General features: G+C 35.8%; 2 protein-coding genes across 3 annotated transcripts in view; one reads left to right on the top strand and one right to left on the bottom strand.

Moving 5' to 3' along the window:
- Nucleotides 1–651: 651 nt before the first annotated feature.
- LOC121383057 (queuine tRNA-ribosyltransferase accessory subunit 2-like) lies at nt 652–27,838 on the bottom strand. Its single transcript, XM_041512818.1, has 12 exons — nt 27,712–27,838; nt 25,779–25,918; nt 23,608–23,689; nt 21,564–21,627; nt 20,087–20,191; nt 18,987–19,157; nt 16,608–16,707; nt 14,659–14,747; nt 7,167–7,267; nt 4,932–5,081; nt 3,148–3,273; nt 652–796 (listed from the first exon to the last, which is right to left on the bottom strand). Exons 1-12 carry the CDS (start codon nt 27,777–27,779, stop codon nt 676–678), a joined length of 1,317 nt encoding a protein of 438 aa, XP_041368752.1. The 5' UTR covers nt 27,780–27,838; the 3' UTR covers nt 652–675.
- Nucleotides 7,344–27,838, top strand: part of LOC121383058 (hydroxylysine kinase-like) — a 55,487-nt gene continuing 34,992 nt past the window's right edge. Inside the window, exons 1-2 of one of the 2 annotated variants that reach the window (XM_041512820.1) lie at nt 7,344–7,458; nt 8,472–8,536. Coding sequence is in view for 1 of the 2 variants with exons in the window: in XM_041512819.1 (XP_041368753.1) it covers nt 8,447–8,536 (90 nt within the window). In the remaining variant the exon portion in view is untranslated. Of the gene's footprint in view, nt 7,459–7,824; nt 8,537–27,838 lie in introns of those variants that run through there. The other variant, XM_041512819.1, reaches the window with a different exon arrangement.

Here is a 27,838-nt window from a genome sequence, read left to right as displayed (position 1 = left end):
TCTTCGCATTCGGGAAAAGAAATGACGTGGAGGGGGCAAGAAGAGGGACAAAACGAAGGGCCACACAGGGCAGTGAACTGAATGTGGCACAGAAATGAACAGTTTTGGAATGGAGGTCAACTGCCCACTCTATTTTTTACCATAACCAATCATGACAGCATGAGCAACCTCATGAACAAATGTTTTTGGTTGATGCTAAAGCAAGACTTTACTACCCTATTTAACAACAGAGATTACCGGAAGTGTTGTGGGAAACAATTTGAAAAAAGCTAGGTTTGAACAGCTCTTCGAAGTATGATTATCGGTAACAATTATCCGAGTCTTTGAAGTGACACTGACACTCAAGAAACCCGTGTGACATGGTCAGAGATAGGCTTAACCCAAATCACACTGTCGAAAACGTCTGTCTCAACGTTACCGGGAGAAGTGACATCGCTCTACAAACGGGACATAACTTCATTCCAGTATGTAATACAATTTCTATATACTAACGTTTGTTTGACGCCCAACCCCCGATATGCATTTTTTTGTGCAGGGACGTCATTAAACATTCATTCATTCATTCATCCCAGGATGTATATTAAAATATTCTCTCTTTTTTCTGTTCAGTATATGTAATTTGAACACAAAACAGAAGCACAGAAGCACAAATATAAAGAGATTATTTTAATACTGTCACAATGAGTTGTCCACTGGTTTTTGTTTATATATCAACTGCTTGAGTAAATCAAATTTGTTCTCTGCTATGGACTGTCTCAGTGATTTGAAAAACTGTAAATAATGGTGAAGATTGTGCCTGAAAAATAAATAAAAAATAAACTAGTTATAATAATAAGGTGAATTTGGTGGGCTAATAAAAACAAACCCCAAATAGGCCTATATGACATCAAATTCAGTCAACAATGCTGTATTCACTGGTGAAAGAGATTTTGAGTGTCTACATACTAGTTTATATATAATATTGCAAGGGCTGAAGTGCCATTAGGAACAATGGGTATAAAACAATTCAGAAACAAGATCCATAAATTTCATGTGTGCTACTAATGGAAAAATGTAGTGGGTCTCCTCTCTAAGACTATATGTCAGTCACTAACTGGTTGACATCCAATAGCCAATGACTGATAAATCAATGTGCTCTAGTGGTGTCGTTAAACAAAAGAAACTAACATTATGCCAGTGAGCTAACTTACTTAATATCCACTAAGTCTGAGTAAGAATAAAAATTAAGTGTGATTGTTTTCACTAAACAATCAATGTTAAACGCATTTGATGAGTTCAGTCACAAAGATGTATAAGTAAACACATAGTAAACAGATTAATTATAGTTCCCACTTATTATAAACCCAGTTTTCATTTACTGATTGGCTGATTTATTCAATCTACATTTTGTGTTTTATGAAAGAAAGAATATGGTAAAGGACCACACAGATTTTGAGAGGAAACCCGCTGTCACCACTACATGGGCTACTCTTTCCGATTAGCAGCAAGGGATCTTTTATTTGCGCTTCTCACAGGCAGGATAGCACAAACCATGGCCTTTATTGAAACAGTTATGGATCACTGGTCGGTGCAAGTGGTTTACACCTATCCATTGAGCCTTGCGGAACACTCACTCAGGGTTTGGAGTCGGTATCTGGATTAAAAATCCTATGCCACGACTGGGATCCGAACCCAGTACCTACCAGCCTGTAGACCGATGGCCTAACCACGACGCCACTGAGGCTGGTCTGTGTTTTATGAATGCAGGTTACAATGATAATGTTACATTGATAATGTTAGTTTCACAAACCGCAGCTGTCACAAATTTAATGTTGCAATGGGTCATGCTAGACAGAAATTGATGATTAAACTGATGAAACTGATATGTAACAGTTTATTGTAAAGCAGCACACTGTGTTTGGATTCAGAAAAAGTATATCACGTATGTTTAGAAAAAAGAATAATTTCAAGGCTGGTCTAACCAGGTCTCACTACACAGATGTCATCTGCCATGTTAAATTGCCCAACTCCAAATGAAAATTGCCAATAGAACTGGTTGTCGTTGGCACTAACAACATACACCATTGCGAATATACATTATGTAACCATTTATTTTCACTCCAAAATTCAGAACATTTCCATCTCAGTTTTTTGCTATATGACTGCATCTGGCTGTAGTACCAGTCCGAACAGGTGGTTCATTAACCGATTCACTCTGGCTGTCTCTTGCGCTATACTACCATGTCCCAAAAGGTCAATACACAACATTACAAAATAACATGGGCAAAATACAGCCAGAAGGCTTACCATTTAACATACACATTCTTTTAATTCTTCCCCAAGTTCCAGAAGTGAATATGTGAACCACAACATACATGTATGTTACAATTAGGAACTATAGTGGACCATGATGAATGAACTCTCACCCAGAAGTAAACTGTGTAGTGAGACCCCAGATAAACAAGAATTCTGTAGAATTATATGGCTCTCCTACCATAAACCTATTTGCTGTTGCTAATACCTTGTAGTTGCATTGCAAGACGTTTATATTAAATTTTAAAACAGAATTAAAAAACAAAATTAAATTAAAATTTTAATTTAATAAATTCAAAATTTTTGTTTAACATTCATTGAGATGAACATTCATAGATGTAATTGTAAATCAAGTTCATTGATCTAGGACTTATGATTTGAGAGAAATGGAGATAAACACAAAATTTTAATGTTGACCTAAATGTAGAGGTTGATGCCGTTGATGGAAAAGTAATTCCTATATGTTGACGTGTTATTTTAGAAATGCAGGATAACAATTAACTTGTAGAAATAAGTTTTAGCATCTCACATGTTGGGGCGAGATGTAGCTCAGTGGTAAAGTGTTCGCTTGATGCGCGGTCGCTTTGGGATTGATTCCCGTCATTGGGCTATTTCTTGATCCAGCCTGTGCACCACGACTGGTACATCAAAGGCTGTGGTATGTGCTATCTTGTCTATGGGATGGTGCATATAAAAGATCCATTACTGCTAATCGAAAAAGAGTAGCTCATAAAGTGGCGACAGCGGGTTTCCTCCCTCACTATATATGGTCCTTAACCATATGTCCAATGCCATATAACCGTAAATAAAATGTGTTGAGTGCGTCATTAAATAAAGCATTTCTTTCATTCTCACATGCTGAGTAGGACACCAGACAGAAGCTCGTTGGTTCGGAGGAGGTGATTTATGTAGGACCGTGTGAAGTTCTCACACGTGTAGCATGGACAACCAGCCAACAGTGGACAGAAGTCATCAAAGTATCTAAAAACAGAATCACACATCAAAGAAAGAAAGAAAAAACAAAAACCCAACATACCAAAAAAAACAACAACAAAAAACACAAGAAAAATAACAAAATGATAGCAGATGATAAAGATCAAATTAACCCATGTTAAAACAAGCATTCTGAAAGTACTGCTAAAGCATTACATGTCCACTATCAGGCCCAAAATGTTTTGTATCTCCTAAATTCAAGGGCCATAATTCTGTAAAAAACAAATTTGTAAATTGCCATGAAAATGTGAAATGTAACAGTACATGTATATAGCAAATCTATAAAAAAAAATTCAGCTCATGCATTGTCAAAAAAACCGGTCTGGAAAACAAATTTCCGTATTTACTACATTAAAGGGCCATCACTCTGTCTCAATTTGGTAAATCTCCATGTTATAGCAAAAAACTAAATTTCAGCTCCATATCTTGAGACATTACAAAAAAAAAAAAAAAAAAAAAAAAAAGAAAAAAGTCCGGAAAACAGACTGACAAACGGTGATGAAACCTATAGTTCCCTTCAGACTAATAACCTAAATAAGGGAACTAATACAAAAGTTTACTCTCAACATATAAAGATGTATCAATAAAAATATAATGAAACTCATCACCAACATCTGCATTACATAAATTATATTCTGTAGGATCTCTCTATATTATACAGTCTGCCAGTTTCAGTTATCAATTTGGCAGTCCACAATTTAGTACCAGTAGCTTAAGTTGCAGTTAAAAAGTAAGTTGACTACATAGTACTGAGTTAACAGTTAATAAGGAATAAGCTAGATATAGATAGAAGCGTGAAAGAAATCTATATTTGAATACACTGGACATTCCACTTCAAATAATACATCAAAACACTTGAGGCTTTTTACTGTCAGGAGAATACTAGCACATACTAGCCAACCCTACCGCTTCACGTGGTAGGCTACCAATTTCTTCACTGTTCTACCGCCTACTGCATTTCAAAGCTTTCCTACCACTTTCAGCAAAAAAAAAAAGAAGTAAAAAAACAAAATAAAGAAAATTTAAGCTTTAAATTGCTTTTGGTTTAAATCGATATCAAATAATGATTAATCCAGCTTATTTCAGTAGGCCTATCTACTAGACAGCACTCCGGCTAGTGAGTCATGATTAGGTCTAGAGTATGCCACGTCGCCATGGTAACCTGATTCCCTCAGTTTCTGCTTGCGGCCTCCGACAGAAAACTTTATATTCACAACTAAAAGTGGTGCTTTGGTTGGCTGCACATAAACTATTGACCAATCGAAACACAAGAAACATATCACTCTCGGCACCACTTGTAAAGTCAGTGCACCTTCCACTTTCTAATTCTAAAATGTTGGAATGTCTGCTAGCAGGGGCAGATCCAAGATTTTGTAATGAGGGGTCACAAAATTGTAAAAAGAGCAAATCTGAGTTTATCAAAGGCAAATGAGCAATGGGGCCAAGATCTGTAGGAGAGTTCACCTCAGAGAATTTTGAAATAAAGATATCCAGAGATGCATTTTCATATATATTGTGGGAGTTGAATTTAAAAAAAAAAAAAGCATTATAAAGTGCACATCAAATGGGTGGGGTGGGAGGTCATCAGATCCCCCTGACTCCTCTCTGGATCTGCCAATGACTAGTAGTAGTATAACATTGCTTACTGTTCATCTGTCAAGTTAATCACAAGACATCCCTGACTGGCCTGAGGTTGTGCATCTGTGTGGCCATTGCCGCTCGGTAGATCGGAAGGTGAACTGTATGTGTGGCTGAACACCAGAGCCTCCCCGCGGTTGGCTGCCATGTATGGATACCTGGCTAGTGTCAAGGATATTACCTACATACGTATAATAATTACAGTTATTAGCTACCATTATTATAAATGGTATCTTTGTTTTGTTTTATTTTCTTTAACGACACCACTAGAGCACATTATTTTATTAATCATCGGCTATTGGTTATCAAACATTTGGTAATTTTCACATAGTCTTAGAGAGGAAACCCACATGATGTTTCTATTAATAGCAAGAAATATTTCATATGCACCATCCCACAGATGTACTATCCTGTCTGTGGGATGGTTGGTTACTAATATTCAATACAACAGTGAGAATCAGCCCAAATATGGCACTAAATAATAACAAGTGTACCCGAGTTTGATGGAAAACCATATCTATATTAATGAATATGTTACGGGTATGATTCAAGTCAAGTAATAATGTGAATGTTTGCAATGGGATGGATGAACAGTTTGTTTTCGACCATCCACCATCCCAAGTTGTTCCTACACATGGTTTGATGGTCCTGTATGCAAGATATGATCTGGACAAGGATTTACTGTTGTGTGCAGTAGACTGTGAAAAGTAGGTCACAGTGACCTAGTAATAGTATGCAACACACCATCATCCCAAGTTGTTCCTACATGTGAGGTTTGATGGTACTGTATGCATCTGTATGCAAGATATGATCTGGACAAGGATTTACTGTTATATGCAATAGACCGTAAAAAGTAGGTCACAGTGACCTAGTAATAGTACGTGACACATCATCATCCCAAGTTGGTCCTACATGTGAGGTTTGATGGTCCTGTATGCATCTGTATGCAAGATGTGATCTGGACAAGGATTTACAGTTGTGTGCAGTAGACTGTGAAAAGTAGGTCACAGTGACCTAGTAATAGTACGCAACACACCATCATCCCAAGTTGTTCCTACATGTGAGGTTTGATGGTCCTGTATGCATCTGTGTGCAAAATGTGGTCTGGACAAGGATTTACTGTTATGTGCAATAGACCGTGAAAAGTACGTCAATGACCTAGTAACAGTAAAGAAGAAGAAGTTTGTTTTGTTTAACGACACCATTGGAGCACATCGATAAATTAATCTTCGGCTATTGGATGTCAAACATTTGGTAGTTCTGACTTGTAGTCATCAGAGGAAACCCACTACATTTTTTCTAATGCAGAAAGGGATCTTTTATATGCACTTTCCCACAGACAGGAAAACACATACCATGGCCTTTGTCCAGTTGTGGTGCACTGGTTGGAACGAGAAAAACCCCAATCAGCTGAATGGATCTGCCAAGGTGGTTCAATCCTGCGACGTAAGCACCTCAAGCGAGCCGACTGAGCTAAATCCTGCCTCCATGTGATAGTACGTGACACCTCGCCATCCCATGATGTAGCCCAGTGGTAAAGCGCGCGCCTGATGTTCGGTCGGTCTAGGATCGATCCAAGTCAGTGGGCCCATTGGACTATTTCTCGTTCCAGCCAGTGCCCCAAGACTGGTATATCAAAGGCAGTGGTATGTGATATCCTGTCTGTGGGATGGTGCATATAAAAAAATCCCTTGCTACTAATGAAAAAATGTAGCGGGTTTCCTCTCTATGACTGTGTCAAAAATGACCATATATTTGACATCCAACAGCCGATGATTAATAAATCAATGTGCTCTAGTGGTGTCGTTAAACAAAATAAACTTTTTATGATGGTCCTGGACAAGGATTTACTGTTATGTGCAGTAGACTGTGAAAAGTAAGTCACAGTGACCTAATAATAGTATGCAACCCCCCCCCCCCCCCCCCCCCCCCATCCCAAGTTGGTTCTACATGTGAAGTTTTATGGTCCTGTATGCATTTGTATGCAAGATATGATATGGACAAGAAAAAGTTAACACATGGACAACGCCATATCATAATACGACCCATCATAAATGGGCATATAAAAACTGAAACAAAAACATGGAAAAACATGGTGATGCTGCCATCACAACAACAGCATGCTGGCTTATTTTGACAAGCATGATGCAAGTGGAAAAGAAGAAGAACAAATCAACAAAACTCAACACCATACAACGTAATGGGTGTTAAGTCTATAGATTATGAATGTATGTAAAGGATATGATGTATCAAAAATATCGATTCCCATCTCTACAGCATCCAGCACAGCATCTGGTCTCCATAGGGACTGCATTAAGCGAGGTTTGTCCTCGGGCAGCAGTGCCTGAAATGGCAACAGGTGGCTTGTAATGAATACTATGGTATTTCAAACTCAGTATAAAAGAAATCAGCTGATAACTGTTACAGGATCATAACATGTTTCTGACTAATATATGACAAAAATTACAGTTTAAACACATTTTTTTCTTTAGAAGATCAGTGCTTTACATCCAGTGTGTTTCTGATTGTCCTAAGGTTTGTAGTGGCTTAAAAGTCGTTTTATTTCTCTTTTATTATATGTTTTTGTACATACAAAATTATTGGGAGACAAAGAAAGTCTAATTTGGACTAGTACAAACTAAAAAAAGAAAGAAATGTTTTATTTAATGACACACTCAACATATTTTATTTACGGTTATATGGCGTCAGACATATGGTTAAGAACCACACATATAGAGAGAGAGGAAACCCGCTGTCACCACTTCATGGGCTACTCTTTTCGATTAGCAGCAAGGGACAGGATAGTACATACCATGGCCTTTGATATACCAGTCATGGTGCACTGGCTGGAATGAAAAATAGCCCAATGGGCCCACCAACGGGGATCGATCCCACACTGACCGTGCATTGAGCGAGCGCCTTACCACTGGGCTACATACTGCCCCTTAGTACAAACTAGAGCTGTAATGATATGGGAGGTCGCGATACGATACGTATCCCGATACTTGGGTCACGATATGTATCATATTGCGATACTTAACATTTCATATCAATCATCGATAATTAAACTGTTGAGTTCAAGTTTATGAAATACAGGGGTATGATAACCATAATCAAACTTTACCAAAAATTATTAAAACATGAATGTATCGTACTGTATTGCAATTTCGTTACTGCTCTAGTGCAAACATTAGGATGACAAACAACATATTGAATTTTCAGACACCGATATTCTAAACAAGTAAGTACATTAAATACAGGTATGTAACAGTAATCATTAAAAAGGCTCTACTAATCGAGAACATGTTAAAATATCAGCAAACTGAGGACAGTCGCTTTAAGCTTTGAAAGAAATATAAAAGTGATAAAAGTATAAAACATGTTTATGTACAGTTATATTTCAGTTCAATTCTTTATTTCAGCCTTGAACCCGAGGTTCATCAGCACAAAACAACAGCATACACATTTCAAACAGAGTCTAATGCACACAGGCATTAATGAACTGATGACAATATAGTAGCTAATGTCAGAAGTAATTTTAATTTTAGGGAAGCGTTGTGAACAGAGCATCCACTGGTCTGGAACTACAATTACAGCAGACATAACTCACTTGGTAATGTATCTCTTATTCACTGAAAATATAAGTACCCAAAGATGATTAAAGAAATCTCTGTACCCCTATATCCAGCTCCAGAGAGATGCCCCGTTAGCAGCATGCACATAATAAAAACAGTAATAGTTGAGCATATATATTTGAACACAGGAAAATCAAGCATGGGTGTTTTGTCGTCTTTTACATAAATTATGTAGAAATTTATCCAATCGCCGTAAGTTATTTTTACTGGAGGAATTAAATAATGAAACCAACTTAAACATGGATGGATGGACCCAATAATATTTGTTTATATATAAAAGTATTAGGTCGTCAAAGAAAGGGCAACTTAAGATAACATGAAACTCGTCTTCAATTTTGTTCATATCACAGAACATACATAATCTATCACTACGCTGAGTGTTGTTGTAACGCCCAACCTCAGTGGCCAAGTCATGTGAAGATAATATAAAATTAGTAATCAATCTTTTATATACAGTAGAGAAGGGTATGGAAAGATATATTTGTAGTCTAATCTCGTTAAGAAGATATTTGTAGAAATATGAACATTTAGTGGAATCTTGTAATTGAGATGAAAGTTCCTGCTGCTCCTGATCCATAATTCTTTACCATATAGATTGCAAAGAGAGCTTTACATTAATTATTAAATCTTGATGAAGCCATAAATCCAAATGACCCATGGCGCACAACAAATGCTTTATGTGAGCAGCCCAATTATTTTTAATAATAAAGTTTTTACATTTGAATCTTAATTTTGTGAATGCAAGATGCAATATACAGTTTTTGGTTTCCAATAGTTTAAGCCAATATTTCAACATTTGATATTTTCGAATATACATTAGTGGATATTGTCCTAATTCAAAATATATCATGATATTCGGAATCAAATTTTTAACTTTTAAGACATATTTACAAAATTCTAAGTAACTTTTCTATGGATTCTGCCTTATGAGACTCCAAATTTCACAGCTATATAGAATAAGTCTTAATGTAGGTTTCAAACAAACTAAGGGAAGTATTAATGTGGAGCATTAGATGCCTGGTGTTTCTCTTAAGAGCGTATAAAGCTTTACAACCTTGAGCTGTGATTATAATAATAGCGTGAGAAAATTTATTAATATAATTCAGAGCTATTCCAAGATAACAAGATTGATCGATAGTCTCAATCTTAATACCATTATAGTACCATATTTCATATTATATTTCAGATGACCTCCTTTCCTAAATACCACAATTTTTTTTTTTCTTTCATTAAGAAACAATTTCCACTTGTTATTGTATGAACTTAGATTATTTAACATAGTTTGGAACCCTTCAACACTTTTTGAAGATATTACCATATCATCAGCATATAAAGAAAAACATAAACTTAATTCTCATAGCTCAAAATCTGGACATAAATTTTCCATAAAATATTTTTCTTAATCATTCACATAGAGGGAATACAATATTGGCGACAAAATTTCTTCCTGCATCAGGCCGATCTCATTTTTAAAAACTTCCTAAATAACATTACATAAGATCTAACACTTTTATACATGTACACACAAATGTATGCTCTGAATGACCGTTAGTTTACCCCTAATGCCAGTCCTAAAAAGCCAGGCCCGAAGCCAATGGGGGTTGGGGGGTCAGTCTTATCCCCCCCCCCCCCCCCCCCCCTACCCGTGACTTTTTTTTTTCAATATGCCCCCGGACCCCACTAAGAAAATGAGGCTTTTCGCACCATCGTGTGAGTCACATCGTGCCTCACCATAAGCCTAAACGACTCCCCTCCCCACCACCCCTCTCAAAATCCTGGCTACGAGCCTGAAGCTTAAACCTGTTGACAGAGTCGAAAGCCTTTTTATAATCAATGAAGCAGCAATATAATCTATTTTTATTAGAGAAAGCAAACTAAATAATGGAATATAGTGAAAATATGGCATCCACTGTGCCCAAACCACTACGAAAACCAAACTAAGCATCACTAATGATATTGAAATCTTCAGACCAATCTATCAGACGCCTATTAAGAATGGAAGTAAATAATAATTTGCCTAATGCACTGAGTAAGCTGATACTTCGATAATTGTTAGGATCAGAATAGGAACAGGAACAATAACTGCCTTACTCCATGATGCTGGAAAAATCCCAGAATTGAGGATGTTATTAAATATAGTTTTAATATAAGGAATTAGGAGTTCACTAAATTCTATGAAAAATTCATTTATAATTGTGTCAAACCCAGGACGTTTTTGATGATTGAAATTTTTTATAGCAGAAGTTATTTCAGTATCTGTAATTTCCATGTCCAATTGTTCATATAGTGTTTCATTATTATTGAGTTCACAACTCGTATCATCTTGAACTTCATTATTGATAGTATCAGAACTACCCAATCCTTTAAAATGTTCAAAAAATGTATCAAGAGAAATTTTAGAAATCGTCTTCTTTGATTTAGAAAAGATACAATAAATTCTTTAGGGTTATACAAGGTTATTTCAAATATTCAAGCTGGTCGCCCTGCCAGATATTATATTGTCTTGTAAGATATTTCTCCAACTTTTCGTATGCAGTTTTACATCTGTGTAAGTTATTAATATTATCAGGACATTCAGAGGCGGATCTAGGGGGGGGGGGGGGGGGGGAAGGCCCCAGCACCCCCTAAATTTTGCGATAATTATAATTTTATTATATATTAATTTTCATTTTTTTTTTACGATCCCCCTCCAAACATCCCCCAGAGTTCCTTTAGCATTCTACCTCATGTCACTGGGGCCCCCCTAAATGGATTTTCTGGATCCGCCACTGACATTTATTGCAATTGTAATTCACCAGCGCATCAAGATAGTCTTTTTGTAGTTATTTGCATTCATTGTCAAACCAAGGTTTGTTCGTTACTCTTGTTGCATTATTACTACTGAAATTAGAATTATGGGTATTCTTACATTTGAGAAATGGATCAGTGACTTCGTGAAGTGCCTGAGTAAAATTATCTACCATCTGATCTATATCATATTGAGTCTCTACCACTCCCCCTACAGCTGTATCAAATAAAGCAATGTTGACCATACTGGCCTCTGCACATGCATCTTTACAGTTTCCATTCCTTTGACACTTTCTTCTTATAAGTTCATTGTCAGATAAATCTTGTACTAGTTCACAGAAAGTATGTTTAACAAACACATTTTTCACAGCAAGTGACACAAGTAATGGGACATGGTCAGGGAACTGGGGCCTAATTCACAAAGGTCTCTTAGGCTCTGCTAGATAACAAAGTATCCTCTTTGCAAGTCATTTAGCATTGCACTGCGAGAAGGCATAGTTGCGAGAGTTTAGTGAATTTTAACCCCTGGTTAAGATCACATACAACAAACTGTTCTATCTGCGAGATCATCTCACATGGTGCGAGTAAATAGTCAACAACACTGAGTCCTTGATGACTGTGGAATGTAAAACCGTTAGCCAGTCCATTAGTATGCCTCCCATGCATAATACGTAGGCTTGCAGCTTTACACAGATTCCACATTTTATTGCCAAAGTTATTATGTCCTATGTCTGGATTAATTCGCGTTTTTAACGCAACATCTTTGTCATCCTGCATAATTTGTTGAATATTATTCAGAACACTAACACGAGGGTCATCTAATGTAATAAAATCATCTTTAGAAGCTGTCCTACTATTAAAATCCCCTATAGCTAACACATCACCCAAGGCAGAGTAATTCTCAATACTATGCTGCAACTCAACAAACAAATCACAATTGTAAAGCCCATAATAGCAGGGATCACACTGGAACAAATTTTGGTTTAGTTAATTCTCTGATATGTGGAAAATTCCCTTGAAAATTATAAAAAAGTGGCTAATTTAACGAAAATTTTGTTAGCCAACAACTAAATGTTGTAGCCAGTTTGTATAAAAATTTGCAATTGGCTAATCTGGCAAAGAAACAGGTGAGCCCTGTAATAGGAAGACCTTTTAGATGCAATATACAATGACGCTAAATATATATCCTTATCATTAGTACTAAGATATTTATCCAGTTTGACCCAAATAATACTATCAAAAATGTTTTCAACAAGTGATATATATGTCTTATATTGGCATTTATATAATATAGCAGTACCACCGCCCTGTGCGCATTTTCGTTTAAGGACAAGAAACACCTTACACTCATAGTTGTTAACACTAAAATCTAAATTGTTATCATTCCAACATTCATGTAAAGAAATCAAATCATATCTTTGTAAGAAGTCTATAAATTCTCTTGTTTCCAGTTTCCCAGAAAACCCACTATGAATATTCTACGATAAAATCTGCAGCACGAACTTATTGGCATGATTTGCCTTCCCCAACTTGTCCTAGTTTCCACCGGTTCCCTTTTTTGTTTACATCAGATGTATCGGTATGCACATGCTTCACTCATGCGGATTCCACATCAGCTGGCAAGTGAAATTGAACACCATCGATGAACAGTTTATCTTTTAACAATACTGCTCGCTTTTTGGCACGGGCAGCTTCCTGCCTATATGGAGACAATAACTTGCGTTTTTCATTTTTTAAAGTTTAGTGGTGAAAACAAAATTAATGGCAAAAGTAGAGACAACAGTAAGGATAAGCTTGACAAATTTTAGTTTTTATAGTATATTACAAAATTTGGGAACATAACTTAAATATAAAAGGTCCATGCTACATAGAAATAGTTAGACACTAATTAAATATGAAAATTGAATTATTATCAGAATGTGTGTATCTGGTATTCTAAAAATTCAAATAATAGGGTTCTCTCCTGATTGTCAAAATATAGTCAGTCTGCATCAAAAGGGAACTGATGAATTTGGCATATAATTATATAGGAAATAATGCTAAAATGTAGATAAAAAAATATTAAATTTTAAACCCAGCTGGGCTTCTAGAATTTTTATAAAATCCACTAGCTATGGGATCAGTGATTTTGAAAAATTACTAGCCACCTATTAAAAACTCACTAACCCTACTTTACTTTAAGTTAATACAATTTTACTAAATAATATGTCACATAAAGAGAGAGATATAGCTTAAAATCACTAACATTGGGGGGTGAGGGTCATGATATTCATATTTACAAAATAGACTTAACTACAACATTTAACAATAGTTTTTTCACTATCTGTCGGGCATGGCAACAGTAGTTATTTACAAACCTAACACTGAATATCACTAGCCATGAGAGTGGAGCTACCATAATCTAGAAGCCCTGCCTATACCAAACAAATATATTTAAATAAAGGTTTCTTAATACATTACTGTGCTTTACCTTGGCTGTTGCATCAGGCCTCTAAGATTTGAAAATCTGTGTGACCCATTTATCGGTTACGCAGAAATAAATCCAGGTAACCCATTTTCTTTTTGCGTAACCTGTTATATTAAAGTAAATGGTGATCGAAATTTCGTGCCAACAAAAAATAGGTTACGCAAAATTAAGATCTGTGCGGGCAACACATGAATGAAACGATCATTCCCACAATTTTCAGGTCTGTCTGTATATATATATATATATATAAAAAAAAGATTTAACCTATGCAATATGATTGCAATTTATAAAGAAACTTTTTTATTTACACTGAGATTTATTTATTTTCAAAAAAGTTTTAACGTTATTTATTATTTATACATTCCAAAACCTGTAGACAATTGGGTGTAACATTGTATACAATACTTATTTCAACATAAATTTATCTTAAAGGGACAGACCCTAGTTTATAAACACTAAGCCATATTTTATCAATATTAGATCCGTTTAGGATCACTGAAATCAAACAGTACTTATATTTTATTGTTTAGATTATCCATTTCCGTACAACCGAAGTGTTTCTGGTCATCCTGGTGTTTGTAATACCACAATGCATTTTTCATATTTTTAAAAGCACACGTGTGTCTGAAAAGTAGCGGTTATTGATTCGAGTTCTAGTCTATTTTTCTAGGATATGTTCCGGTTTTAACGTCACAGACTCTTGTTTCACTCTGTTGTAACTTTATCCAAATGTGTTACAGGGTTGTAGATTAACTAAACTTAGTGTCCATTTTCATGAGGTGAAACTAGGGTGTGCGCCTTTAAACCAAAAACATAATAAATATACATGACAAGAGTCATACTAACCAACGTGTGCTTTAAAACCTCAGAAAAATCTGCTACACAAAGTGATTCAGAATCAGGTCCCAGACTCTGAAAACCATCCAACACAAAACCTGCAAATTAAATTACTCTAATAATATAACAATATAAATTAAATAACAAAAAGATCGGACACAAGTTTACTACCTTATGGTGCTACACTAATAAACCAAATTCTAATTTAAAAATAATTCCTTGATCCAAGTTTATAGTTTTCCTCCATTAAAATGTAGTACAAAGAGTTTATGGATTCACGATAAAAACATCTTGATGATGTTTGTCAGGGCTCATACCGGGAATAATTTTGTTTCAGCCCAATTTTCAAATACAGTGAGACCTCAATAATCCGGACAGTATGGTTTTTCCTAAAAGTGTCCGGTTTATTGAATTTCCGTAGTACTGAATCATACCTGAAGACTTATTTCCCTTGAATGGCAAACCAATAAAAAAAAAAAAAAAAAAACAGATTTGGATAAAAAAAATTGGTGAAAAATAATTCTAAATGAATATTTTTAGAAAACAATTCCATTTTAAAAGTAATTTTTAAACTACATTTTGATTTTTTAAATTTATTTGTACCGACATTTTAAAATAATATACAGTTATGTTTTACCAACGACAATTGGTTTTGATTTTATTAATTAGATTTTATAAAGACAATGAACTTCTTAACAAAACGGTATGGTAAATCAATGAACCATGTCATTCCCACGTTGAAGGAAAACTATTGAACAAAGAACCAACAATTAAACATACTGAGAAGTGTGAGACCTAAACTTTTGCACATGTTAATTGTCATTATAAAGATAACAGTGTTATAATAATTACCAGAAAAATTAACTCGTCTCTTATTAATATGTATTATATACAAGATAATAAACAAGTTACCAGTTATGATCAAATTTATATCCCGAGTGAAATAATTTTTAGTTGTCACGAGCTTTAGCGATTGGCAATTGAAAATTATTTCACGAGAGACATCAGTTTGATAATAACTGGTGCCGAGTTTGTTATTCTATTTATTATTTGAGCTATTTTTTCTCTAAAAACCTTTATTTTCGACACACATATGCATGTACATGTATAGAAACAATATATACCACTTTACGCACTGTTCTGAATATTGCAATAACTTTGTAATTTAATCACGTTCATAGATAATTCTGAAAAACAAAAGTTCTCTTTATTCTGGTACAAAATCTGTAATGAATTGCATTAAAATGACATTTTGTTATAAATTTAAAAATATAACACTAACAACACATTTGTAAATGCAAACTCTTTAAACTACATGATGTCATTGTGTGCGTTTGCCAAATCGTGATGACGTCATATTTAGTACAGACAAGGTCATTGGTTTGTAAGTGTCAAATTATCCAATAGTATTGTTCATTAGACCAATTAATGCATGATAATGAGAAATTATGATTTTTATTTCCCCATAATGAGTGCCTGCTTGGGTAATACTATTTTTTCACACTGGTTAGAAGCATGGCACAGCTTATTGTTTTGATGAGAAAAACTAAAAATGTTTAATAAAAATATATCATGTATTGAAACCTCGATATCAGAATTCTGTATAATGTTGTTAAAGGGACCATCTCAAATTTGTAACTATTGTAAGATGTTTACATCTAACAAAGCCTTTTTGGCCACTAAAATTATTTTTAAAATACAAAATTTGTTTAGAATACCAGTGTCTGTCTATTCAATGTGTTGTGTTTGTATGTTAATGTTTGTACCAGTCACTGCTAATGTTTTCTGTAATATATATATTTTCGTATGCATGAAATTATTGGAAGGACGACAACAGACACCTGGTTTATACAGATACTGATATTCTAAACAAGAAAATGGCTTTGATGTGTAATTTTAATAATCAAAAAGGTTCTGTTAGTTGTAAACATGGCACTGAGAACTGCCCCTTTAATCACCTGCGACAGGTCTGGCTGATGTCTCTGTTGCTGATCGTTCTCTCTCCTTCAAGCTGTGGCCTCCCTCCACCACCCCAAACACCTCCACACCCTTCAGTCTCTAACAAATATAGACATAAAAAATCTAAACAGTAATGACAGAAGACTTGCGATAAATCCACCGAAACATACCTATATTATGTAATTAATATTTGGTCAGTATGGTTGACACTTTATCAAAGAGAAACAAAAGATAAATGTCTGGAATTATTTTAATGGTAATGTCTTTATTCAAGTGATGAGTGGTGCACTATAAGACAAGCTATCATACACAGGCCTTGCTGTAAAAAAAAGAGAAAGGATTGCCAAAGAGACTCTTTTAATCTTAATATCTATGTCGAAATACACAAACAGGCATTTGGCTCAAATCACCATTAAAGACATTACCATATTAATACAATTTATCCTGCAACCACTGTTTCTACTGACGGAATATGATGACAAATAAAGCAAAGTCATATCCGTATAGTAGCATGATATGACTTGACGTCACACACATAGCTACATTACAAAATTGCTCATTTGACCTCTAGGTCATCACTCAATTTGGCTGAAAGAACAGAAATAATAGCTTTCCCCATAATTTGAATGGTCTGCAGGATAAAGATAACAACCAGTTAATGACATCAGATATCTGCTTTACCCTGTTCAGGCTGAATGACAAATTCCGCTCGGTAGAGCTTCACGGAATTTCACATCCTTACCATCACAGGATAAAGCAGATATCCGATGTCATTAACTAGTTATTCTCTATATAAATTCAAATCCTAAGGGTAGCTAAAATTACGCTCCCTGAACTAGTCTCAGGGGAGTGAGAGTAATAACTCCATTTAAAGAGTGAGGTCTCTGCATATAAATAGTGACTTCTCATTTAACAGGAAAAAATTACAGCAAATTGAGGCCATTTACAAAAAATGCCTGTTCATGTTTTTCGAAATAGATATTAAGATTAAAAGAGTCTCTTAGGCAATTCCCAGGTGAGTCAAGCTTTACACCAACACGCGTCTTCATTCTCTTGACCGGCCTCGGAGGCGTCGTGGTTAGGCCATCGGTCTACAGGCTGGTAGGTACTGGGTTCGGATCCCAGTCGAGGCATGGGATTTTTAATCCAGATACTGACTCCAAACCCTGAGTGAGTGCTCCGCAAGGCTCAATGGGTAGGTGTAAACCACTTGCACCAACCAGTGATCCATAACTGGTTCAACAAAGGCCATGGTTTGTGCTATCCAGGCTGTGGGAAGCGCAAATAAAAGATCCCTTGCTGCTAATCGGAAAGAGTAGCCCATGTAGTGGCGACAGCGGGTTTCCTCTCAAAATCTGTGTGGTCCTTAACCATATGTCTGACACCATATAACCGTCAATAAAATGTGTTGAGTGCGTCGTTAAATAAAACATTTCTTTCTTTCTTTCATTCTCTTGAAGGAAGGAAGTAAATGTTTTATTTAATGATACACTCAACACATTTTATTGACGGTTATATGGAGTCAGACATATGGTTAAGGACCACACAGATATAGAGAAACCCGCTGTCACCACTTCGTGGGCTACTCTTTTCGATTAGCAGCAAGGGATCTTTTATATGCACCATCCCACAAACAGGACAGTACACAGTCTTTGTTGCACCAGTTGTGGAGCACTAGATGGAATGAGAAATAGCCCAATGGGTCCACCGATGGGGATCGATCCCAGACCGACCACGCATCAAGCGAACGCTTTACCACTGGGCTATGTCCCGCCCCATATTCTCTTAAAAGGACATACCCTAGTTTTTAAATACTTAGGCATATTTTTGACTATTACAGCCGTTTATGATAACTGAAATCATACTTTACTTAGATTTTATTATTTAGATTATCCATTTCTGTACATTCGAAGTGTTTTTGGTCATCCTGGTGTTTAATATCACAAAATGCATTTCTCATAGTTTTAAAAACGCATGTGCGTCTGAGAAATAACAGTTATGGAGTCGAGTTTTAGTCTATTTTTAAAGAGTATTTCACCATTTCAAAGTCACAGACTCATGTTTCACTAAATTGTAACTTTATCCAAATGTGTTACAGTTTTGTAGATTAACTAAACTTAGTGTGCATTTTCATGGGCTGAAACTATGGTCTGTCCCTTTAATTTAATAGTTTGAGTGAACAAGCTTCGCTGCATATCGACATGTTGGTAGCATATGAATTATGTAAGTTCGACTGTATGGATACAGGTTACATCAAGCATCTCATTAGGACACAGTAGCAGAAAAACTAAAGGGGTCTTTCTCTTAAGTTTGTATCTCCTTCCCACCAGCTATGTAATATTTTGACACATTGAACAAAAGCTAATCTGAGCTCAAACCTGTGACTTGGAATGCTGTTCTAGAATTTGATCGAGGAATGTGAGAGTTCTGTTGACGGACTTGCCGAGTCTCTTCTGTGATGATTCTTTGTTAGTGTCGCTGTCTGACAGGGCCTGGTACCAGTCGGGCTGCAAGGCCTCTTGTACAGTCATGAACAAATCCACATCCAGCTGGAATACACAAGTAAACATAACTGTATGACAGGGGAGGAGCTAACTACTCTGCTATTGCTGTGCAAATGTTCACATTATTGGTGAAAAAAATTATGGAGACATTCAAACAAAATGAGCTGGCCTGAAACTTTTTCTAGATTTGGGTAATTGTTTAATTTGTCCAAAAATCAGTCTGCTCACCCCCTCCCCATCCCAACCCCAATATGGGAGCCTGTATGCCTTATATACAAATAAATATATTCACACAAACATATTACTATCTAACTGACATGTACCGGAATAAAATATATTCCCCTCCCCCACCCACCTCCCCCAAAAAGAAAGAAAAGACCCACCCACCAAAACATTCACCAGAAACACCCAGCACACAAAACCTCAACATGTGATTGTAGGTGCATCCCTAACACCCAACGTGCCCAGAAACTCCAGTGTTTAATGGAGGAATATTATCAGTTTCTTTCCTTAATACATGTACATGTAGGTACAGGAAACATAACAACATTTTACAATTACCACTGCCCAATGCCTGTGACAAGTAGAATTTGCAAGTAATTATGTTAACTACATATGCCTGATTGCAAGTGATATATCCACATGTATATCTCACTTGAATTTACTTTTAAAACTAAACTTTGGTAAATTCCCTTAATCTTCTTAATGTTTTGTGGGAATGAGAAATTAAATAAGATTAAAATAAAAATTTTGCTACCTAATAAACAATTATTACTGTAACATGTTAGATGAATGAATAATATTTTTTGTTTTTAATTCTGTGTTTAGTTGATGCAAAAGTTATTTGTTTAATATTGCTGTAGCCATTAGATGAGCATTTTAAAAACAGCAAAAGCCTTTTAAAATTGCTTAATATACATGTAGGTAACAAATGTTTATGTTCGAACCCCGTAAACATGTATACAGCTTCAAACCTTGATCTTTCCTCCTTTGCCCCAAACTGACGTCCCAGATGTTTCATTATAACCAGAAGGCACGGTAACACTGGTGTCATGGATACAGCAGTAGGTTAAAAATTCCTAAAAAAATAAAATAAAATTGCTTATAAATAATTATCATCTTACTTTCTAGTAATATGTAATTTCAGGGCCTGTGCTTATAAAACTTAAAAGTCTAGACTTTAATGCTATTTGAATGGCGCTGCCATGACGTTAAAGTCTGGACTTTAAGTTTTAATACTTTTATAAGCACAGGTCCAGATCTATATTATTTAGGATACAACTGCCTTAAGCCTACTGCACATTATTAAAAGTTAAAAAGTTTGGTTTGTTTTATGACACCACTAGAGCACACTGATTAATCACTGACTAAAGGATGTCAATCATTTGACAGTTCTGACATACTGTATAAGAAGAACCCACTACACTTTACCATTTGCATTAAAGGATTTTTTACATGTATATTCCCACAGACAGGACAGCACATGCCACAGCCTATTATATATAACAGTCGTGGGGTACTGGTCGGAATGGGAAAAACCCAATCTGAGAATCGTTCCCAACTAGAGCTTCAATTCTATGACCAAAGCACATCAGGCTAGCGATCTATGTTTCCAAAGACAGAACAGCACATACAACGTTCCTTTAAGATACCAGTCATGGGGTGCTGCTTGGGATTGTAAAAAGCTAATCAGAGAATGGGTCCACTGAGGGCATTCGATCCATCAACCCACGCACTTGAAGCAAGTGCTCTGTTGACTGAACTAGATCCCGCACATGGTTTTTCAAAGAGGCAAATACATGTAGGTTTAGCAAGTGCAGTGTCCCAGAAACACTTACAATTAGTCTATAATAAAGATAATGTCTTTACATATAGTTTTAAATGGAGGTCATACATTTAAAATACATTTACATGTAGTTTTAAATGAAGGTCATACATTTAAAATACATATACATGTAGTTTTAAATGGAGACCATACGTTTAAAATACATTTACATTTAGGCCATATAGTTAAAATACATATATTTTACATGTAGTTATAGATGGAGGTCAATTCATTTACATGTATAGTTTTAAATAGAGGTCATACATTTAAAATACATTTATATGTATAGTTTTAAATGGAGGTCATACGTTTAAAACAAACCGTCTCGGTTCACTTGTCAATAAATATAACTATAAATCATTTTCTACCTACATAATACTGGACTCAATGGTGCAGTGGTTAAGCCATCGGACTACAGGCTGGTAATTACAGGGTTCGCAGCCCGGTACCGGCTCCAACCCAGAGCGAGTTCTTAAGGGCTCAAGACCACTACACCCTCTTCTCTCTCACTAACCACTAACCAACTAACAACTAACCCACTGTCCTGGACAGACAGCCCAGATAGATGAGGTGTGTGCCCAGGACAACATGAGCACGAAAATAAGTTGAAATGAATGAATGAATACCTGCATAGAGGAGAACCGTGCCACTCCTTCTCCAAATGCTGAAACAGCTTCATGGTGCTCTGCCCTGAACAACAACACAAAGAAACACTGAACAGACAACGTAAAATGTTAATTCAGCATTTGTAGAGATCCATCTCCGAAACTTGTACAATTCCACTATCAGAATACCAATGTCAGGGATTTATCTACGATTTTTCTGCAGGGTCCCATGACCAATGGGATTGGGAAAAATTAGTGTGAGTAAATCATACATGGGATATTCTATCAGACCACTGAACAATGCAGTATACCAGTATTGAATTTATTTATTGCAACAGACATAATTAAAATATATATTGAAGATTTTCAGTGCCATTTTCTTTTGGGAAGAGGCCTATATTCTGATCCCATAGAATGCCCGGATAAATTCCTGTGTCAAGGGACAATATTTCAAAATGTTAGGTAACCGTAAGTCAGTTCATGTGAGTTTTACTTAAACAACCAATTGTTTGGTTACGTAAACATAATTCTTGTAACCGATGAGTCAGGTCTACCTAATCCTAAAACCCATGAACTACGGTTCTGTGCTAGCTTGGTGGTTCAAATGTATTTAAAAACAAACTGATTTTCACTTTCATTACTCATATATGGTACTTTTATTAATGTTAGAATGTAATTGTTCATTTATATGTGACCGATTGGCGGCTCTCATGATTTTAAAGTTGCATAACTGACACACGAACAGAACAACGGTTCTTGTGATATATTGTGCCTTGTGTATGTAAAATATTTTAATAAATAAATCCTTAAAAACACTACATTAGCTGTATTCTAACTGGCCATGAGAGATCCGAGTGATTATTTTAGAAATCATTGATTTCAATTGAAATCAATGATTTCTAAAGTAATCACTCGCGGCCATTTAGGATACAGCTTTATACATGTACATCCGGGGTGATGACAAAGTAATTAAAATACAATACCTGCCCTGTGGGCAATCTATCTTGACGGCCAATAGCCAAACATTAAACAAATTCATTTCATTCATTGGTGGGGGTGAGATTCAGCTCAGCGGGTTGAGTACTTGCTTCGATCCCCGTCACTGGGCCCATTGGGCTATTTCTCGCTCCAGCCAGTGCACCATGACTGGTACATCAAAGGCTGTGGTATATGCTATCCTGTCTATGGGATGGTGCATCGAAAAGATTAGCCCATGAAGTGGCGACAGCAGTTTCCTCCCTCAATATCTGTGTGGTCCTTAACCATATGTCCGACGCCATATAACCGTAAATGAAATGTGTTGAGTGCATCATTAAATAAAACATTTCCTTCATTTGTGACCGGCCTCGGTGGCAAGCCATCGGTCTACAGGCTAGTAGGTACTGGGTTCGGATCCCAGTCGAGGCATTGAATTTTTAATCCAGATACCGACTCCAAACCCTGAGTGAGTGCTCCGCAAGGCTCAATGGGTAGGTGTAAACCACTTGCACCGACCAGTGATCCATAACTGGTTCAACAAAGGCCATGGTTTGTGCTATCCTGCCTGTGGGAAGCGCAAATAAAAGATCCCTTGCGGCTAATCGGAAGAGTAGCCTATGTAGTGGCGACAGCGGGTTTCCTCTCAAAATATGTGTGGTCCTTAACCATATGTCTGACGCCATATAACCGTAAATAAAATGTGTTGAGTGCATCGTTAAATAAAACACTTCTTCTTTCTTCTTCATTCATTTGTGATTCACATGAGCAAAACAGAAAATATTCTGACAAGGATAATATGGAATAAATAATCTGTTTATCGAAATTTGAATTATACTAAGACAAACATAAGCATATGAAATCAGGGCTAGCTCTGCCACTCGCCAAATTCGCCAATTGCGAATTTTGACAAGAATTGGCGAATTTTATTTTAATTTGGTGAAAAAATATTGTGTTATAATTTATATTTTGTTGGAAAATAGCTATAGGTTTTGCATTTTTTTTAGATAATTTGGCTAAATTTTCTGATCACCCAGAGCTGGCCCTGGAAATAAATAAAATAAGTTTTAAAAAATCAAAGCTAACTTACATCATGCTAAGAGAGACAGATGACATAACTGGCAGGTCTTGGATTTTATTCAACATGTCATTTGTCAAATGTGGAACACTACCTGCAATACACAATGTTCATTACAAGAAATATATACCTATAATTTATATAATAAAAACAAACATTCTGAGAGTACTGCTAAAGTAATGCATGTCCGTTACAGAGCCCAACAAATTTTTATGGGGATTTGATATACATAATGTTACATGTATATAATTACAAAATTTCCCACGTTTATACGATTTCCTCAATTCTGATTGGACGATGTTGAAGAAAAACTGAATGTTATCCTTCGATAAACTCCAGAAAATAACGTCATTACGCCAGCTGGGACGTCATTACGTAAATGGAAAGGACGCTAGAAGTTGATTTATGTGTATTTTAACTAAATATGGTGTGTCCAGGTGCTTGTGCATACATTTTAGAAGAGGGTGAGGGGCTAAACTGTGGCTAGCGGCATTTATGAGGGGTTAAGACATGCTTCCCCGGAAAAGTATTAAAACAAAGAGAACATCTGCTTGATCAAGGGGAGGGTTTCACTGCCATAACCCCCCCCCCCCCGCACAAGCTCCTGTCTTTGTAATTATATAAAATCTGTTTGTCATTTTTTTTAAAATTAATTTATTGATGTACAACTATCACAAACTGCATGAAATTGAGTAATGTAGTGAAGAATTTTAATCTAAACACCTCAGAAAATGACGTCATTACATCAAATGGGACGATATTACGTAAAGCAGATAATGGGAAGAATGTTAGAAACTGATTTATGAATTATGTGTAGTTGTAACTAAATAAGTTGTGCTGTTTGTAATAATAAGAACTGTTAGTTTTTTTGCGAATTTATCGATGTATAACAGTCACAAATTTAGAATAAAATTGCTTTGCTATGCTACATAATTTTATACAATATGTGATGGTTATACGTCGATAAATTCACTAAAAATGATGAACAATTTTACATGATTTTATCAAACTTGTGACTGTTATACATCGATAAATGTGCAAAAAATTACGAATAATTCTTATATAACATTTTTAAGAAGGTGATATAGTGTATTATTTCCTGTAACTGTCAAAAAGGGTTAAAATCCATAAAGGTTGAGCCGTAACTTTACAAGATAAAGATATATTAAAAATTCCGAAGATGGTTATAATATTCAAGGGCCATAACTCTGTAACTATACATGGAAAAGCTACATGTATGCATCAAATTTCAGCCGAATATCTTGATGCATTGCCAAAACAAATGTCTGGAAAACTATAAGCAGGATGATTGTAATATCTCCTAAATTCGAGAGCCATAATTCTTTCCAAAAACATGCATTTAAAGTCCAGTGGTAAAGCACTCAATTTAATTGAGGGGTGGGTGGGTGGGGGTTAGTTGTTACATGTGAGTTACACCCCCCCCACCCCCCCCCCCCCCCCCCCCCCCCCCCCCCCCCCCCCCCCCGACTATTGCTGGTAACTTCTGATGCCTGTGTAAAATATGATATCTCCAAACAGTGCATGTCACTGAAAACTGCTTCAAAATACCCAAGAATGCGGCACAAAACATCTATTAAAAAAAAAATGTCTTGGTGAGGAAATTATTTCTTACCTTCCACATATGATGCATATATACAGTGGGTTCCACGTAATTGCAAAGGCTCAGTGCAAACATACTCCTATTCAATTACCCGATCTAGTCATTTACACATAAGGCTATAACTGATTTCCGCAGTTGATATTGCACCACTTCGTTCAGTTTAACACCAAATTGGTATTCAGTGCACCATAACGAAGTGGTGTAAACAGTGTAAAATTGACCGGCATATTTTGCGAGATTACCGTCTAGTTAAACATTACATGTTCATGGGGTGAGGGTCTTGCTTTTCTGCTATTTTGTTTTGCAAATATGCAAATTTTGATCAGAGACTCTATTCAATTAAACAGCTTGGTTTGCATACAATTTATAGGAAATGGTTCAGTGTTTCAACAAATATTGCAATTCTATTACCCTGTATGCGATTAGGTGGAACCCATTGAACATAGTCAAGATAGGCCTTACCAATAATTCTATGCCTCCCATGGGCCAACCATGGCCACTATCCATCCATGTTATAAACATCTAATCAAAATCAAATGTATGTAAAGAATAACAAAGTTACCTCCTCTAGTGTATAAAATACACATAGGTGTTTTTGTGCTTTTGTTTCCAAGGCGACCAAAATTTTCTATGTGACCCAATCGCATTCCACCACTGCATGTCTTTCTGATGACGAACTTCATCAGTTTACTTGTCATAAATCTGCAAAACAAATTCATCAAAATAAAATTTAATGTCTATAAATCCAATTTGTGAATACCAAAAGAAAATATGTTCTAAGTTTAAAGCAGAAGTTAGTTCCTGTACAGGTCTGTACTTATTATTACTGGTATATATAGTGTAATCAGTTGGAATTTCATAATCAATCATCAGTTACAATATAAATAATTTATAATTGATTACACCAAACAATCAACTTTCAATTATAAACTCAGAAATATACAAACTTAAAAAGGATTTGAATTATCAACTTAAGACCATGCACATATAGTCATGTTCATTAGGATATAGACACTACAAATAACTAAATTTACCTTTTAAAAATAATCTCTTTTCAATATTAGTTTTCCTTACATACACATGAAAAACAACTAAAACCTCCCAATATTTTCAGCAATTCCATTACGGTACCTAAACTGCCAAAACAAGCAGTTAAAATTTTCTGTGACAATCAGTTATTAATTTTTATAATCAACCATCACATAGAAGCCGAAGAATCAATTTTCGATTATTATCTGATCAGTAGCACAATTTATTAAACAAAAGAATACCATAATCAAATTTTAGTACAATAAATTAATCAAGAAAATATATTTTAAGACAATCATGCTATAAGGGGCCATTGAAATATTATGCAATGCTATTTTTGTCAAAATTAGATGCCCTCTCTCCCCTCAGTAATGATATACGGTATCATACACCCCCAAAATTATTATTCACAAACAAGTAATGTGATCGATGTATATAATTTTAACGTACGTACGTTGACGTGACATAGCGGGGTTTTTTTTGTTGTAAAATTAAACAAGTGTGTTATATAACACGGTATAATATCCGCCCGGTCCCCTCCATTATTATTTTTAGTTAGGGTTAGGGGTTAGGGTTTAGGGTTTAGGGGTTGGGTTTGGGTTTGGGTTTGGGTTTGGGTTTGGGTTTGGGTTTGGGTTTGGGTTTGGGTTTGGGTTTGGGTTTGGGTTTGGGTTTGGGTTTGGGTTTGGGTTTGGGTTTGGGGTTAAGGTTGGGGTTGGGGTTGGGGTTAAGGTTGGGGTTGGGGTTGGGGTTAAGGTTGGGGTTAAGGTTAAGGTTAAGGTTAAGGTTAAGGTTGGGGTTAGGGTTAGGGGAGGAGGGGACCGGGCGGATATTTTTCCTATAACACTGTTAACTACAAGGAGCGGGACATAGCCCAGCGGTAAAGAGCTTGCTTGATGTGTGGTCGGTTTAGGATCAATACCCGTCGGTGGCCACATTCATTATTAAGTTTAAGTCCTTTTCTGTTGTTGGTGAAGCCAAACTCAAAGTTTTGACAAAAATCACTTAAAATGTTTTGCTAGTACAACGTATAGTAGCTAAAAACACAGACCCACACACATTAGGTAAGCCTAATAGTATATTATTAGTAATGGGCCTATAATATTTACATTTCTATATGAATGAAAAATAATAAATACTTCTTATTGGAACAAGTAATCGTAAAAAGAATGCTATAATCCTAGTAATAAGCATAGGTAGGTGGGGTAAAACTGTCAAGGTTGAAGATAAACTGAGACGAACTGTGTGAGGACGAATCTACTGGGGATGAAGTGTCTTGGGACGAAATGTTGGTACACCTCGTCACAACTTCGTGCAAATGGAACCAGGTTTCGGTAAACAAAACTAAATATACTTTAAACCAAAAGCCAAGGTTAGTTTGTATAAACTATATCGTAATATTTAACAATATCAATATGTTAACATGTACAGATAAAACATTTATTAGCTCTAAATTGTAAAAATACCCGTGTTTTGGTAGAGCGCTCACGAACTTCAAGTAGACTGATTTCCATCCTATCTTATCGTTGCACATTCATTTAACGCTAGACGTAGAAACTAGTCTAGAAACCGGCCACGCGTGCTAGGTCCTTT

This window comes from Gigantopelta aegis, chromosome 10, assembly GCF_016097555.1.
Source record: "Gigantopelta aegis isolate Gae_Host chromosome 10, Gae_host_genome, whole genome shotgun sequence".
In the NCBI taxonomy this organism is placed as follows: domain Eukaryota; kingdom Metazoa; phylum Mollusca; class Gastropoda; order Neomphalida; family Peltospiridae; genus Gigantopelta; species Gigantopelta aegis.
The sequence above is the reverse complement of the archived record's forward strand: the minus strand, read 5'-3'. Positions and strand labels throughout refer to the sequence as shown.